This window comes from Danio rerio, chromosome 20 (genome assembly GCF_052040795.2).
Source record: "Danio rerio strain M-AB ecotype USA chromosome 20, GRCz13ab, whole genome shotgun sequence".
Lineage (NCBI taxonomy): Eukaryota > Metazoa > Chordata > Actinopteri > Cypriniformes > Danionidae > Danio > Danio rerio.
The window spans coordinates 2,390,001-2,408,130 of NC_141040.1; the positions used below are offsets into that span (position 1 = coordinate 2,390,001).

The 18,130-nt window shown below is 42.7% G+C and overlaps 2 protein-coding genes across 18 annotated transcripts in view; both read right to left on the minus strand.

Annotated features, from left to right (window-relative positions):
* ppil4 (peptidylprolyl isomerase (cyclophilin)-like 4) overlaps positions 1 to 18,130 on the minus strand; it is an 892,903-nt gene that overhangs the window by 226,966 nt on the left and 647,807 nt on the right. The window lies entirely within an intron of this gene.
* epb41l2 (erythrocyte membrane protein band 4.1-like 2) overlaps positions 1 to 18,130 on the minus strand; it is a gene marked incomplete at its 5' end in the record, with an annotated part of 141,405 nt that overhangs the window by 28,546 nt on the left and 94,729 nt on the right. For all 17 annotated transcript variants that reach the window (NM_001443351.1, NM_001443350.1, NM_001443345.1 and 14 more), the window contains 4 exon segments: positions 5,447 to 5,541; positions 11,327 to 11,499; positions 11,581 to 11,678; positions 12,467 to 12,619. In NM_001443351.1, the coding sequence (NP_001430280.1) occupies positions 5,447 to 5,541; positions 11,327 to 11,499; positions 11,581 to 11,678; positions 12,467 to 12,619 (519 nt within the window).

An 18,130-nucleotide genomic window follows, 5' to 3' on the forward strand; every position in this document is an offset into this window, starting at 1 on the left:
CTTTGCAGACACCAAATCGACCAATCACAGAGCTTGCGCTACGCGTTGTTGCGATATGTAGTTACATTTTTTGAGAGGTGCGTGTCAGCGTCAGCATCAGCCACAGCCAGGGCTATGCAATCTTGCGAAGGCTACTCCAGACCATGCAAGTGCGCCTGACGCAGAAGTATAAGTTTGCCTTAATGGAGTGCAGATGATCCATAATCAATAGGCATCATGACCTACAGTTCAGCACACAACTGACGCATGGATTAATACCACATTTTTTCAAACGTCAACCTACATTTTTAGTGATTGCAGAGATATTCTGCTGATGTGGCTTTAGGTGATTTAATTACTCAGAGAACTCTTGCACAATCAGCCAAGAACACTATTCGAGGAAGAGAACAACGCAGAAGTCCCACTAGCGAAGGCAATTTATTTAATTTATTATTATTTTATTTCTAAATTTCCCTCATTCAGCAAGTAATTTCTTGATTTTTTTATATTAAAATTACAAGTTATTTTGTTACAACAAGTTCCTTGTTCCAATATTTGCAATAAACAGAAGCAAATTACATTTTTGGTGATGCAAAAATGGTCCAAACATTGACCCCAAAACCATGATGTGATCCGTTTCTTTTCCGACTAGGAAATAAAGGCCCGATTTAGTGTTTATTCATTCATTTTCTTTTCAGCTTAGTCACTTTATTAATCCAGGGTCACCACAGCGGATTGAACCGCCAACTTATCCAGCATATGTTTTACACAGCGGATGCCCTTCCAGCTGCAACCCATCACTAGAAAACACCAATACCCGATTTAGTGTTGTTACTTAGAAACTAAGTTGCTATTATTATTATTATAGCCTTAATTTAACCAGGAAAAGTAGATTAAAAATCTCTTTTACAAGAGTGACCTGGCGCAAAACCATTCAAAGCACATGTGTGCACTGCACAAGGGATCTCAAAACTGGAGCGGTGTGCATGCTGAATGTCCATACTGTTCTGGTGATGAAATCCCTGGCATACCCATAAGAGCTGCAGTATACTTTGGGCTTAATGCTGCTTGTGTCAACAGAAACGGGTTTCAGCGAGCACCTCGCACTTGCTGCATCGTTTCCAACAAGCATACAAGCGCTGACCTGTGCCAAGTAGTAAAACCCACAGCCTTAGGGGCATTCTGGCCATTCCTGAGGTTATAAGTACTCAGAATTACATTCTTGGGTTTGAGAACTACATGTCCATCTGAGACTGGTCCATATTAAATCCAGGAGAGTTCAGTCAGCGTAGAAGCATTCGGGTCTTCTTCTTCAAGACATTTAATGACACTGACTTATTATTTTCATCTCTTAAAAGCACAATATATACTATTGTTCACTGAAATATCCAGAAACACTAGAGTAATGTGTTATATTTTGCTGACTTGAGTACTTGCATTATCCCAAACGTTTGTAAGAATGTTCAAACGCAGAGAACTGCTCAGTTTTATCTAGTGAGACAGAGGTTTTCTAAAATGCAGCTTTATCAGGCTTTAATATGATGTGTGTTTTATTTGACTGCACAGAGCAGCATTATAGCAGAAGCCTACAAGGTGTTCAGTCTGATAAAACAGCTCTGCTTCATCTCCATGTGATCACGAGCTGAAAACCCGGATGGAGTGAGGCATAATTAAAGCTCTGCTGTTTTCCTGCTGCATCGTCCTCGTCTGTCATCAGCTACTGCTTCTGTGTTTCTCTCATTTCAGTCTTAAGGCTTGTACACACCGGGACGCTTTTCGTTTGCGTTTATCGTCAGCGTTTTTCTGAGACGTTTTTCCAGATTCAAACACAAGCGATTTTCACTGGCGTCGAGCAGAAGAGCATGCAAAATCACTCCTTGACGTTAGATGGCGCTACACAACTTTAAGCTTCTGACACTCGCTTGTAACACAGAAGAAGAAGACAGGAAGTTGACACGCTTGCTGTTAAAGTTACTGGCAATAGAGTGGAGGAACTATGACGTCACTTTGTAGGCTAATTGGCTGCTAGCATAAAACTGGTTCCCGAAGATTGCAAATAATAAGCTCTGTGTTCAAACACGGTTCATTACACTTACACGTTTTGTCCAGCCGGATAATTCTCACACGAAAATACAACTTTGAGCACTTTTGGATCTTAAATACAAACGCAAGAACTGAAAAGCTAACATTAGGCTATAAACGGACTACAGTGCCCTCGGGGGGCTCGTCTGTGACGTCAGAAGCAGTCCATACAGTCACATATGCTATCCATTTTATGGAGGAGTGTAAATATTGCAGTTACGACCGAGTTAAATGTTCAGATGAAGAAAAAAAAGAGGAAAAATCACTTGATGACGTGAAAATGACCGTTAACATGCATGTATTTTAACACATTTATTCACACGTTTGCATTACTGAGAGCAGGACAGAGACAGGCTGCACTGGTGAGCATCTTCATGTTATCGTTTATTAAAATAAAAGATCAACAAATGAATCCGTCTCGACAGCCTTTACAAGTGAAGACATTATCTACACACAATCTGAATTCCCAATTAGAAAATGACTACAAACTATAAAGTTTTATTAATGAAAATACCTAAATGACAGAAAAATCCACATGTCCAACGCAAGCGAGCTGCACTCCAGACCAGATCAGCATGATGACGTATAATATCTCCGACGCCGCCTGTAGTCCCATTTAGCAACTTGATAGCAACTGTCTTTTTAAAGAAGCATAACCGATTTAAAAACTCAAGAGTGTGCTTTAACTGATATGTTTTATGTTGTAGAACAAAACGTGAAAGTATCTTGGGTTTGTGTTAGCCACGAACCTTATTTAAGCGATTTTACTGAAACCCCATTGAACAAAACCCATTGACTTTGGGACGAGGGAACCAGAACTGCTAAAATGCTAACTCGCTTCCGGGTTTTTGCATACAAATTGACGTCATAGTTCCTCCACTCTATTCGAACAAGCATGGATGGTTCAAGCAGCAGCTCTGGCAATGAAGAAACGATCATTGTACACCAGTGTAAATAGCAGCTCTACGTTCATATCGCCTCTGGGCATCTTCTTCAAAGTGCGCTCGCATTGACAGTTTTGCACTTGAGCGCCCCCAAGTGCTGTTTACTGTGATTTCAGCAGCTTCTTGGACTTAAACAAAAGTGGCAATCTGATTGGTGGAGAAGATTTCGACATAACGAGCATGAGGGTTTCTAAACAATTACACTTTTACGCCTGGCGTTTTGCGCGTCGGTGCCATAGACTGTAAAATATATGGATGTAGTGTCCGTGACGTCACCCATAGGTTTCTAAAGAGCGCATAAGAAGCCACAAGTAGGCGCGGCCAACCGTCGCCATTTTGTTAGCGCGTCATTACACCCACGGCGGGATACCAAACAAGGGCAAAGAGGCGGAGAGTGAGCAGAGCTACAGACACCTGCTGGCATTTAGCTTGGACCTGGTTCAGACACACTTTACTTTGGGAGAACGCTTAATACTTTACCACCTGCGACTCGTTTGTATTCTGACCACTTGTGCTTGGCTGTACACTATATCAATAAAGTGTTTAGACTTTTAAAAACACTGCTGTAATACACTGAGCCACTAAACATTGTTCTCATGACGTTTTTCAACAGGAGGAAAACGCGAATTATTTCCAAACACTTCAGATATAGTCTGTGTTAGTAAATGCAGGACTATTGATGAACTCCAGCATAACACTGTGTGACCACGCTTCAGATGACTGTTCTAGAGCCTACAGCTAATCAATCTGTCAGATTCTGGAGTGCATTACAGCTCTAAATATAAATATAAACGATAAATGATCTTAAATAAAACAAACACATGTATAGAGATGGTATATAAGTATATAACTTTACTCACATGGGAAACGGAGGCCACGTGAACGGTTTGTGAGCACAATTAAGTGCACTCAGCATGCCATGCCATCTAATAATTGTAGGAAACAAGTCCAAAAGGCAGTTGAGTGTGTAAAGCCACATAAAACAGCACAGAAATACGATAAATATGCCGAGTTCAGTGGCTAATCTGCAGGATTCAGCTGAGGTGACGTGACGGCGACCAACCAGACCTAGCTGTCACTCAAGTGGCCACGCCCTTAATCATGCAAACTTAATATAACTTAATATAAAGGAAACGGATGAGTTATAAAAAAATTCACCCCCTCACAGTTGTCATGAAGGGTAATATTAGCTGTATTAACCAAAATCTTTTTTGTATCAGGCTGTAAACACCTTTTTTTCTGCTGTAAAGTTGGCCATTCTAACAGTGGGCTCAATTGAAATTTTTGCAAGTAGTTTTGGAGCCAGGAGCGGCCAGGACTAGCGGAATTTCGGATGAATTGCAGTTTTAGTTACTTCCACATTGGCTTCCTGAGGGAGAGCGGGAGGTTGCCGCTTGGTTGGTGCGCACAATCACATTGGCGCCCTTTATTCAGTCACGAGGCATTAGATGTCGGCAGAAAACGAGAGCAAAAAGCGTCGCGGTGTGCACGGGCCTTTACTTTGCCTCACACTACCATGATAATAAGTGTTGAATACTTCACTCATCATCAACAGGATTTCTGCAGCGGCCCCGTAGGATGATGAGGACCACAACATTCAAAGCTTCATCAAAATACACCTTTATTTGTTGTGAATACACACCCTCTAGTGGCCACAACCACATACTGTGCCCTTAATATGTGCATAAAGTTTTAGTATAAATGAAAACAGAATGTTTAAACCTAATAACAGCAATCAAACTGAGGGCATAAACAAGGAATGAAAGAGAACTCCACTTGTATTAGCCCAAGTGTGAAAAGACCCTGGGAAAAAACACAGAGGTATCTGTTGGGACGTCCTAAATGACTAACTCACTTCTTCAGTTGGGTGGTCTACATCGTATTATAATGAACAGGCCATGACGGGGTGAAATGTCTAAGGCCATGGATACGAGCCAGATAACTCCACTATTGTGACAGAGATGGCTTGTGTGTTTCAGGGAGGATTTCTCAATCCTCCAGTGGCTCTGGCGCGGGGCATCTGTGAAAGACTCTTTTCATGTGTGGGTAACGGCAGAAATCCATCAGAAGGCATGAATGTGGCCTATTGACGGACAGGGAAATGTCATGTCTGGGAGGCAGACTGACTCATGGTATACGGGTCGGCTGCGTATGGCCGTTTCTCCGGGTATTGAGTATTGTTGAGCAATTGAACATGTCCAAGTCTATTACGCAACATTTAAGTGTCACAATTCAAGGGTTAGAGTGAGTTATTTCTACAAAACAAACCAGAATCAATGCTCTGAATATATCAAAACGTTTTTGATCAAGAAACTGTGCTGTTGCTGTATGAAAGGGAAAGCATGTGTGTGTGTTTGACATCTGAGCAGGGATATGAACTGGTTCCAGGCCCCATCCTGTAAACCTGAAGACAGAGAGGAGGATTATTGGATCTTTCTCACCTTAGAGTCAGAGTTGAGCTCCAGGGCTGGACCGTTATCTCCACCGGCGGCAGAGTCCACGGCACGACTGTAATCGCTTATGTTGACCATAGGAGCTACACACACACGCACACACAGACAGAGAGAGAGAGAGAGAGAGGGAAACAGAAATGCTTAAAACTACTCGGACTCCTCATATGTTTATATTTTTAACCCTTGTGTGCTGCTGGGGATGTTTTCACCCCCTCTGGGGTGATTTTGAGTCTTAATTTGGCCACAACTTTCTCTCAGTTTCAGCAAATGAAATGATTTTTGGTGACAAATCTTATTTTGACACAAATTTTGAGAACATTCTTTCAACTAAAAAAAAAAAAAAAACGCTGAAGAATACACTCTGAACAAATTGACCACCCTTTTATTGTGTTGGGGGCTGTTTTTACCCTATTGACTTCTGTTATAATGACATTTTGCGATTGCAAAGCAATGACAGCATATAAAAATGACTAATTTGACCTCTTCCAACAGGGAAACCCACCAACAAGCAAGAATGCATGACTATTTGGTGCCATGGATTTGCAATCAAAAAATGTGGTTACAAAGGAAGACAGTAGGGCAAAAAAAAAAAACAGCCACCAACATAACCATACCCGTCAACCCTCCCGTTTTTCCCGGGATGCTCCTGTATTTTAGTTCTATCCCACTATCATGCCGTAAAGGTATGTTCCTGTGTTTCTCCCGTATTTCTCTAAAGGGTGGCAAGAAACATTAAAGAGCCGAGCCTCCCTATTTTGTCTAAGCAGAGTCGGACCTTACTGTCCTAATGAAATCATTAATAATCAAGGCATAATCATATTTTATTGTGCTCAAATACGCATGATCTAGAGGCCTTTGCCTTTTATATGAGCCACTTCTGACACCAAATGATCAACTAGAAGTAAACTTATTATGTGTCGTTGCTAAAACTTGGATGGGCGACAAGACTTTTGTCAGGTAGTGTAAATGCAAATCAACACTGTTTTAAAGCACACTAGCTTACAGACATCCTTAATACTAACATACTGTTTTTTGTTTTTGTTTTTTTGAGCATATATATTATACAGTTTCAATCAACAATATAAAAAAGGCTCAAATATTTTTGTGTAAATATACATACAGAACAACGCAGAAAAGACAAACAATGTGGAGGTAGAATTCAATTTTGTAGCAAGAAGTACAATAAGAGTTTATATATATATATATATATATGGATGGATGGATGGATGGATTGATTGATGATGGATGGATGGATGGATGGACTGATAGATAGATGGATGGATGGATGGATGGATGGATGGATGGATGGATGGATGGATATGTAGATGGATGGATGGATGGATGGATGAATATGTGGATGGATGGATGGACGGACGGACAGACAGACAGACAGATAGATGGACAGACGGATGGATGGATGGATAGACTGATGGATGATAGATAGATAGATGGATGGATGGATGGATGGATAGATGGACAGATAGACGGACAGACAGACAGACAGACGGATGGATAGACGGATAGATAGATGGACAGAGAGACAGACAGATAGATGGATGGATAGATGGATGGATAGATAGATAGATAGAAGAAAATACGTGTTTATACAGATACTGATTGTAAGACGTCTATGAAGGGTTGCCAAATATTATAAAAACCTGAGAGACTGTTCTTCAACAGATATCTAGTTCTTTCTAAATGAAAAGTATTGGAGAGATCTGGAAGCCACATTTTGTCAGTAGGTATCGTTGGTCCTTTCCATGACATCAAAAGTCATTTTTTGCAGTAATAAGAGAGTAGGAAATGAACCGCTGTTGGGCTGAAGTAAATTTCCTAAAGAACTCTGATGTGCCAATAATAATCAACAATGGTTCAGGTAACAGTGTAGTCTTAAAAATTCTTGACAGTACATTAAATGCATCAGACCAGTAGCTCGTGACCTTCGGGCAAGAAAAAAAAAGCATGGAAAAGTGTTGCATTAAGGGACTGACATTTATCACAATTGGATAAAGCGTTTGGGAAAATGTTGTGGATCTTTACTTTTGAAAAGTGAAGCCTGTGTATAATTTCGAATTGTATAAGACGATGTCCCATTAACATACTGTTAATAACATCTAAAAAACATTATTTTAATTTCATGGGACCCTTAAGTGCACTTATTCTTGTTTACAATTTGTTAGATGTCTCAGTGTGAATGCACTACCATTTACACAACAAAAAGGCGTAGAATAGTGAATAAGTACGCAATCTGGGATGTACCTAAAAAGAACTACACTCCTAAAAATAGAGCACTAACTCCCAAGCATGCGCCATAACCTGTGAGGCCGTTCTCCATTAAAAAGGCCTGAATAATGAATTGGACAGCACAGAGGAGCACGTGAGCGCACTTTTTCCCATCGGCGTGACCTGCTTTGAGCGCTATGAAAGTAGGCTAATGTAGGCTGCGCTGCTGGGACGTCCATCTCATCATGTCTGTGTGTGCCAGCTTCGAGATCTGGGGCAGCGGTAGCACCGCACACGACCACCAGGGGGCGACAGCAGCATTATCAACAGTGCCGAGGAAAAACAGGGTCATTTTAATGGAGAATTCTGAAAAGCTTTCAGCAGCGCTCTCTCTGATTAAACAGGAATCGATGGAGCGTTTCTGTGCTGCACTTCAGCAGAACAGATGATGTGTTTTCTATACAATGATGGATTATTGAGCGTCTGTCCTGAGATGCTGTTATGCATTCGTAGCTCTTTGTGAGAGGAATAATTTCAGGTCTGCATTATTGAGCATGTCTTAGACTGTTCACACACTAGCCTCCAAACACCAGACCATTCTTAAAAAAATGAATGACCTCTATACTTTAAACCACTAGATGGAACCACTGCAAACCTTTAAATCGCACTTTAAGATAAATTCTAGTATCTTGCCAAATAACGAGCAAAACACTGTCATAAAAAGTGTGAAAAGGGTTTCCCCCTCATTTATTCCTCATCTTTTGCATGTTTGTCTCGCAATGTTTCAGATCTTAAAACCAATTTAAATGTTAATCAAAGATAACACACACACAAGCGTCCAGTATCATACAGTGACAAAAGCAGAAGTGAAGGTTTTTATTACTAGGGGAGAACTAAATCCAAAACTACACAGCCCTGTGTGAAACATGTTTGTTTGCATTTGGACAAAAAAAACAAAAGACTTAGTTAAAGTCCTGACCTGAATCCAATTGAGATGCCTTAAAAACCGAACTAAAAAAGCAGTTCATGCTCAAAAACCATTCAAAGAGGCAGAATTACAACAATTCTGCAAAGATGACTGGGCAAAATGTCCTCCACAGCGCTGTAACAAACTCACTGAAAGTCATTAAGAGTGCCCTGTAAGGGAGTTTACAGTTTTGTGCTTTGTTTTACCTTAAAAATAAAAATGTATGATTTGTTGACTAATATTATCTTTGACTAATATTTACATTTGATTGAAGATCTGTCGACCTATCAATCTAGCCGGCATTATCCTGGATGAAACCCAGGCATTAAAGAAAGCCGATCAGATATATCCCATCCTCATTTTGATTTATTTCAAATCCTTTCTTCAGGATGTCTGTCTGTCTGTGTGTCCATCCATCATCCATCCATCCATCAATCCATCCATCCATCCATCCATCAATCCATCCATCCATCCATCCATCCGTCTGTCCATCTATCTGTCTGTCTGTCCGTCCGTCTGTCCATCCATCCATCTACATATTCATCCATCCATCCATCCATCTACATATCCATCCATCCATCTACATATTCATCCATCCATCCATCCATCCATCTACATATTCATCCATCCATCCATCCATCCATCCATCTACATATCCATCCATCCATCTACATATTCATCCATCCATCCATCCATCCATCCATCCATCTACATATCCATCCATCCATCTACATATTCATCCATCCATCCATCTACATATCCATCCATCCATCTACATATTCATCCATCCATCCATCCATCTACATATCCATCCATCCATCTACATATCCATCCATGCATCCATCCATCTATCCATCCATCCATCCATCCATCCATCCATCTACCATCAATCAATCCATCCATCCATCTACCATCAATCAATCCATCCATCCATCTATCTGTCTGTCTGTGTGTCCATCCATCATCCATCCATCCATCAATCCATCCATCCATCCATCAATCCATCCATCCATCCATCCATCCATCCATCCATCCGTCTGTCCATCTATCTGTCTGTCTGTCCGTCCGTCTGTCCATCCATCCATCCATCTACATATTCATCCATCCATCCATCCATCTACATATCCATCCATCCATCTACATATCCATCCATGCATCCATCCATCTATCCATCCATCCATCCATCCATCCATCCATCCATCCATCCATTCATCCATCATCAATCAATCCATCCATCCATCCATCTACCATCAATCAATCCATCCATCCATCTATCTGTCTGTCTGTGTGTCCATCCATCATCCATCCATCCATCAATCCATCCATCCATCCATCAATCCATCCATCCATCCATCCATCCATCCATCCGTCTGTCCATCTATCTGTCTGTCTGTCTGTCCGTCCGTCTGTCCATCCATCCATCCATCTACATATTCATCCATCCATCCATCCATCTACATATCCATCCATCCATCTACATATTCATCCATCCATCCATCCATCCATCCATCTACATATTCATCCATCCATCCATCCATCCATCCATCCATCTACATATCCATCCATCCATCTACATATTCATCCATCCATCCATCCATCTACATATCCATCCATCCATCCATCTACATATCCATCCATCCATCTACATATTCATCCATCCATCCATCCATCTACATATCCATCCATCCATCTACATATCCATCCATGCATCCATCCATCTATCCATCCATCCATCCATCCATTCATCCATCATCAATCAATCCATCCATCCATCCATCTACCATCAATCAATCCATCCATCCATCTATCCATCCATCCATCTACCATCAATCAATCCATCCATCCATCCATTCATCTATCATCAATCCATCCATCCATCCATCTATCATCAATTCATCCATCCATCCATCCATCCATCCATCTACATATTTATCCATCCATCCATCCATCCACCCATCCATCTATCTATCATCAATCAATCCATCCATCCATCTATCCATCCATCCATCCATCCATCTATCATCAATCAATCAATCCATCCATCCATCCATCCATCCATCCATCCATCCATCCATCCATCCATCCATCTACATATTCATCCATCCATCCATCCATCGATCCATCCATCCATCCATCCATCTATCTATCTATCATCAATCAATCCATCCATCCATCCATCCATCCATCCATCCATCTACCATCAATCAATCCAACCATCCATCTATCATCAATTCATCCATCCATCCATATAGCATCAATCTATCCATCCATCCATCATCAAGCAATCAATCAATCCATCCATAAATCCATCTATCTATCATCAATCCATCCATCTGTCCGTCCGTCTATCTGTCTATCTAATGAATATATAAAGGTTCCTGCGACTGATGTGCCTATAAAAGCCTCATTTCCTCCAGCAGAGGCTCTAAACTCATCTCTCCTGCTCCTGCGCAGACAGGAAACAGATGTCCCTCATTTCCTGTGTCTGTCCATGAGCCGGGACAATGAGGCTGCATCTATTCATGCACAACAATACTACACAAAAATCACAGCTTTGTGGAAAACATATCAGGAGATGAGAACCACAGCCATCGACAAACAACAGAGTAAAACAACAAACAAGCCTGAGGTCATGAATATAGAGACGGAGCGCTGATGTGGCAGCGAGTGTGTGTTACCTCCGTCCAGGCTGCGGGAGATGCGTTTGCTGGAGGTGCGCTGGAAGTACGGCGTGGGCCGGTCGATGAGGGTGCTGGCCTGCCTCGCCTGTGCCTGCGTCCGCCCGCTGTAGCGGAACTTAGAGCCCAGAGTCAGAAACTTGCTCTTAGTGGGCTGTTCAGGAGACGTCAACCTGCGCACAGAGCACATATCAGCACTCAAGACATGATTGTGTGCGTGTGTGTGTGTGTGTGTGTGTGTGTGTGAGATTTACCTGAAGAAGGTGTGATGTTCCACACACACTTTCCAGACTCTTTTGGCAGCGCGGTGATTGGGCAGCTTGAAGCCCACGGTGCTCTCGAACTGCTCAGCCTAAAACACACACACGCATATGCACGCACATGCATGCAAGCACACACACACACACACACGATCAACATCTACATACACACAAGTGATGGGTATATTCATGGTAAAAGAGGTCAGTGTCGGTCAGGCAGAGGTGTTTGTGTGTGTGTATGTGAGTGCATGTGTCTGAGTGTGTATGTGCATGTATTTGTGTGTGTAAGCGTATGTTTGTGTGTGGATATATGTGTGTGATTGTGTGTGTATATGTATATGCATGTGCGCATGCGTGTGTTTCTGTGTGTGGGTGTATGCATATGTTTGTGTGTCTGTTAATATGTGTGCGTGTGTGTGTGTGTGTGTGTGTGTGTGTGTATGTGTACTGTATATGTATGCGCATGTATGTGTGTGTGTCTGTGTATGGGTGTATGCATGTGTGTGTGCGTGCATGTGTATATATATGCATGTATGCGTGTATGTGTGTGCATGTGTATGCGTGCATGTGTGTGTGTGCATAAATATGTGCATGTACGTACTTGTGCATGCATGTGTGCATATGTGTAAATGTGTGTGTGTATGCGTGCATGTGTGTGTGCATGTGTTTGTGTATATATGCATGTGTGTGTGTGTGCGCGTGTCTACATGTTTCTGTGTGTGTACGTGAGTGCATGTGTCTGTGTGGGTGTATGCGCATGTTTGTGTGTCTGTGTGTGCATTTGTATTTGTTTGTGCATGTGTGTGTATATGTGCATGTGTGTGTATATGTGCGTGTGTGTGTGTATGTATGCGTGTGTGTGTATGCGTGTGTGCCGCACCTCTCCCGGCCTGATCTTGATGTAGAAGTTGCTGCGCTTGTAGGAAATCTTGAGGATTTTGGGCCAGGCGAATCGGTTTATCCGCAGACGGTCCTTATAGATTAACAAACCGTTCACACACACTCCCAACATGATGTCCACTCCCTCAGAGTCCTGTCAAACACACACAATCACGACCATCAGCACCTCAAAACACTCACGATATTACAATCACAAACAGCACAACAACAACAGGATCATGTTTTTTATTCTGTCTGCAGGGTGTCATGGTGGCTCAGTGGTGAGTTCTGTAAGATTATAGAAAGAAGGTTCCAAGTTCGAGATCCGGCTGGGTCAGTTGGCATTTCTGTGTGGAGTTTGCATGTTCTCCCTGTGTTGGCGTGGGTTTCCTCTGGGTGCTCCGGTACCCCCGCAGCTTGGCTTGTATTGAACATTCATCAGTAGTAACGTGCACTTTTCTTTGTTGTAAACAATATACAGTGGTTAAGAAAAGTAATCAGACTTGAGGTCATTGTTATTGAATGGCCAGGCCAGAGCCCTAACTTAAACCATATTGAGCATTTCTGGAGAGACCTAAAATGGCTGTCCACCAATGTTTACCAAACAACCAACAGAACTGGAGGAGATCTGTAAGGAGGAATGACAGAGGATACCCTAATCCAAACTAGTGACAGTACATCTTTCCCGAATACACTCTCGAATGTATTTGATCAAAAGGGGGCTTCTGATAAAATACTGAGCAAAGGGTCTGAATACTTATGACCATGTGACATTTCCCTTTTTCTTTTTTAGTAAATCTGCAAAAATGTTTGTTAATATTTTAGCAAATTGCTGCAATATAACAAAGAGTGAAAACTCAGAGGGGGTCTGAATACTCTCCACACCCACTGTATAAGCGATAATAATATGAAAAATCAATTGTGAATCAAATCATCAGACACTCCCTCAATGTTTTAATGTGATTCTCCATCACTGCAGCCACTCGAGCACTTATCTTTTACGTAACGCCATAAACGGGTCTTTATTGCGGAGGCTTGTGGGCCGTGATTATTGATCCGGCTGTGTTAAGCGCGCCGCTCTGAGAGAAATCAATGTGGCCGATAAGCGGCTGAACTCAGACTTGGTGTCTCCGCAAGAGGCTTTTAACAGGATCAGAGCTCAGGGCGATCTTTCACACACGCTGACATGACCTGCTCATCTGCAAAACACTAATCTCCACAGCCTCCAAACGCACAACACACAGATGCTTTCCGCACTGGGACAGTCTCTTCATCACAACCCCGGCAAAAATGTTCTAACCAACAGGCCCACGTGACGTACAGTACAGATAATTAATAAATAACCTATTATATATTAAAAGCCTTACTGTACGGTGACGCAAAACACTTTTACTTTTACTAGTCCCCAAACTAATGTACAATTACAGACTCTTTACGGAAAGGGAATGTACCACACACTGAAAAAATATCAGCTTGTGTGTGACTCTGTAGACACAGGTTAACAGAAGCTCTTGTTCTCTCCAGACTGGACTATTGCAACTCTCTACTAGCCGGGCTTCCAGCTAACTCTATCAAACCTCTTCATCTGCTTCAGAACGCAGCAGCACGAGTAGTCTTTAATGAACCTAAAAGAGCACATGTCACTCCGCTGCTCATCCGTTTGCACTGGCTGCCAGTTGCTGCTCGCATCAAATTCAAAGCTCTGATGTTTGCTTACAAAGCGACTTCTGGCTTTGCTCCTTCTTATCTGCTCTCACTTCTGCAGATGTATGTGCCCTCCAGAAACTTGCGTTCTGTGAATGAACGTCGCCTCGTGGTTCCATCCCAAAGAGGGAAGAAATCACTTTCCCGAACTCTCGCGTTCAACCTGCCCAGTTGGTGGAATGAACTCCCTAACTGCATCAGAACGGCAGAGTCACTCGCTGTCTTCAAGAAACCACTATAAAAATCATGGTTTGACCGAGAGCTGCAGGATACTGGCTTAAAATGAGAATCGCGATTTTTTTAGATAATTATCTTTAAAAAAGTGGGAATCTCATGCGACAGTACAAAACAGTACTGCTGCTTCAGGATATTTCAGGCATATAGGATAATTAAGTGGAGCAAAGAAAAACCACATGCAAGTTGATCTTCCATTGTTAAATAAGTTTGATAAGGAGTGTGCAACATTTTCACGCTAGAAAGCTTTGGCTGCGTCCGAAACCGCCTACTACTCAGTAGGTACTGCATTTGAATTTAAACGTACTACTCGGTCGTTAGATTCAAGAGTTCACACTTAGCTGATAATCAATAAAGCGTATTTGGCATGCTGTCCCGGGAGAGAGCCCTGAGCTCGTAATATCCTCGAGCCCGGGGCTCCCTCCCATTAGAAGGGCGAGAGGGGAATTCGAGGTCAGGTAGGTCTCGAGAACTCCCCTGCTTGTCACCGTGAGAAGTGTAAACTCAGGTTGTATTGGGTGATAATTTGTTTTAGTCGATTGGCTATGGTTTGTTTTTGGACGGTGGGAGGAAACCGTAGAACCCGGGGGAAACCCACGCGAACACAGGGAGAACATGTAAACTCCACACAGAAACACCAACCGGCCCGATGGGTTGGACCGGCAGTGTTCTTGCTGTGAGGCAACAGTGCTAGCCACTGGGCCACCGTGTCGCCCGATCAGAAAAAGTGGGAGGATGTAGGGGTGGAAAGGGGGGAAAGCTTCAAGACGAAGATAACTGGAGTGAAAAACTCAGGTTATTTATAATGCTTCCGTAATCATCTAACAGGGCTGATTTCGGAGCTAACAAGGAGCCAGCCGTGTTGATTATAAACACGTGATCCTCTCGAAATTAGTTAATGAATAAACCACACAAAGTGCATCCTACACAGTATGAATATGAAAAGTATGAATGGAATTCGCACGTACTACATCTGACATTTTGACATAGTCACGTGACGTACCTGTGTCATTTGAGTCGCTTTACTCCCATTCATGAATTCACTCGTGGGGCATCATGGGATAGCGCAGCGTGCATGGGATGCACACTCCAGAATCTCACCGGAAGTAGTAAGTCATCCGGGTACTTCTCGTATACTGTTTTTCGAATTCTATGAATTCGGACATACTACCCGCCTCGCATACTGATATTAGCATACTGTATAGTATGCGGTTTCGGACGCAGCCATGTTTTATGCAGGAATGTAACTGATATGCTGCAACGGCCCCTTTAAATAAGAGATCAATGTAGCGAATTTTGACGCTCTCGCCGCCAAAGCTGAAGGCAGACAACGTTGTCGCCAGAGCAACCTTGGATGCTTGCAATGCTGAGTGTGAACGCACAGTAACTACAGCTCCAGAGGTGTAGTTGCAAGCATACAAGTTTGCTACCCAGTTTGCGAATGCTTGTTGGAATGATGTATATGGGAAACACCAAATTAACGAACTATGTTTGTGACGATGCAACTTCCGACTTTACTTGGCTAATGGTGGTTTCAGAAACGCACCCCCGAATGGTTTTCACAATCAAAGGTACCCCAGCATACTGTGCATGCGCTGTCAGATTTAATAATAATAATAATTCTTTACATTTATATAGCGCTTTTCTGGGCACTCAAAGCGCTTTACACAATGGGGGGGATCTCCTCATCCACCACCAGTGCGCAGCATCCACCTGGATGACGCGACGGCAGCCATTTTGCGCCAAACCACACACCACACACCAGCTGATTGGTGGAGAGGAGACAGAGTGATGAAGCCAATTGAATATGGGGATGTTTAGGAGGCCATGATGTACAGAGGCCAGTGGGCAGATTTGGCCAGGATGCCGGGGTTAAACCCCTACTCTTTTCGAAGGACATCCTGGGATTTTTAACGACCACAGAGAGTCATGACCTCGGTTTAACGTCTCATCCGAAAGACGGCGCTCACTGAGCAGTATAGCGTCCCTGTCACTATACTGGGGCATTAGGACCCACACAGACCGCTGGTTGGGCGCCCCCTGCTGGCCTCACTAACACCACTTCCAGCAGCAACCTAGCTTTCCCATGTGGTCTCCCATCTAGGTACTGACCGGGCGCAGCCCTGCTTAGCTTCAGTGGGCAACCATGTGAGAGTTGCAGAGAGCTAGCTGCCGGCTAAATTTTAGCATACTGTATAGCAGTGGTCACCAAACTTGTTCCTGGAGGGCCGGTGTCCTGCAGATTTTAGCTCCAACCCTAATCAAACACACCTGAACAAGCTAATCAAGGTCTTACTAGGTATACTTGAAACACTCAGGCAGGTGTGTTGAGGCAAGTTGGAGCTAAACCCTGCAGGGACACCGGCCCTCCAGGACCGAGATTGGTGACCCCTGCTGTATAGTATGGAAGTATGCGGTCTCGGACCCAGCAATGTTTTATGCAGGAATGTATAATGTGTGTTCAACACAGGTCAAAACTTGTGCACATTTAATTGTTTGCTCTAAATTTAGTTGTGTAAACATCTCGATGGAGAAGTTAGGCTTCAGAAAAGCTCTACAGAAAGACAAATGATTGGGACAAGGGCATGTGATGAGTCCCACTGGGAAAGCACTGATATTCCTCTGAGAGTTTAAGAATGGCAACAGCATATTTTTCCCAGACTCTCATTGCCGGACACACACACAAACACACACTGTCTGTGTTTGTTCAGCTGAACTCTTCCTCTGCTGTTCTCGCCGGATTAGAGGTCAGTGGATCACAGAGCACACCGATAATGACGAAAAAAATGGCCGATCCGTGCATGAAGCCAACGGGTTGATTTATGTGAAAGCAGTGAACTGCAGCTGACTGAAGAATATGCAGTCGTGTGAAAAAGTTAGCACCCCCTATTAAATGTCATGCTCTTCCTTATCAGGACACAATAAAAAAATAAAAAAAACTATATGGTTTCTGGCAGGTCCTCAAATGTATAAGATTAAAGAGCACATGAGGTCAGCATCACATGACAAGTCAGTGTTTTTATTATTAATAGATCAAAAACAAAGGCCAGATAGAAAAGTCATGAGTGAGAAACTTGAGCGCTGTGATTCAGATCCTGCAGACACTTTCAGCAGTGATGATCATTGAAATTAATCTATTTATTTGGTTGGTTAAGTATTAGACTAACAAACAAAAGTCTTGAAGAGTAAATAATAATTTCTAGTTGATCATTTGGTATCAGAAGTGGCTTATATGAAAGGCAAAGGCCTCTAGATGACGCTTTTTTGACCACAATAAAATCTGATCATGCCTTGATTATTAATGATTTGATTAGGACAGTGCGGTCTGACTCTGCTTAGACAAAAGTCTCATCACTGAACAGAAATAATGTCCAGTATAGAATATAAAGTCCTGCTGCAGTGGAGACAGAATGAATATTGTGTCTGACTCCATCATGAGCTTGGAGGACTGCATCCATACATCTCTGCACTGACTCACATCACTGATTAATAAAGTCATCTGGAATGGAAAAGAAAGTGTTCAGCAGGACTCCCATAGTTCATTAACATTCTTTGGATTCATCTTCAACACCTCCTCCATCTTACCCCAGACATGCTCAATAATGTTCATCTCTGGTGACTGGGCTGGCCAATCCTGGAGCAGCTTGACCTTCTCTGCTTTCAGGAGCTTTGATGTGAAGGCTGAAGTATGAGAAGGAGCGCTATCCTGCTGGAGAATTGTCCCTCT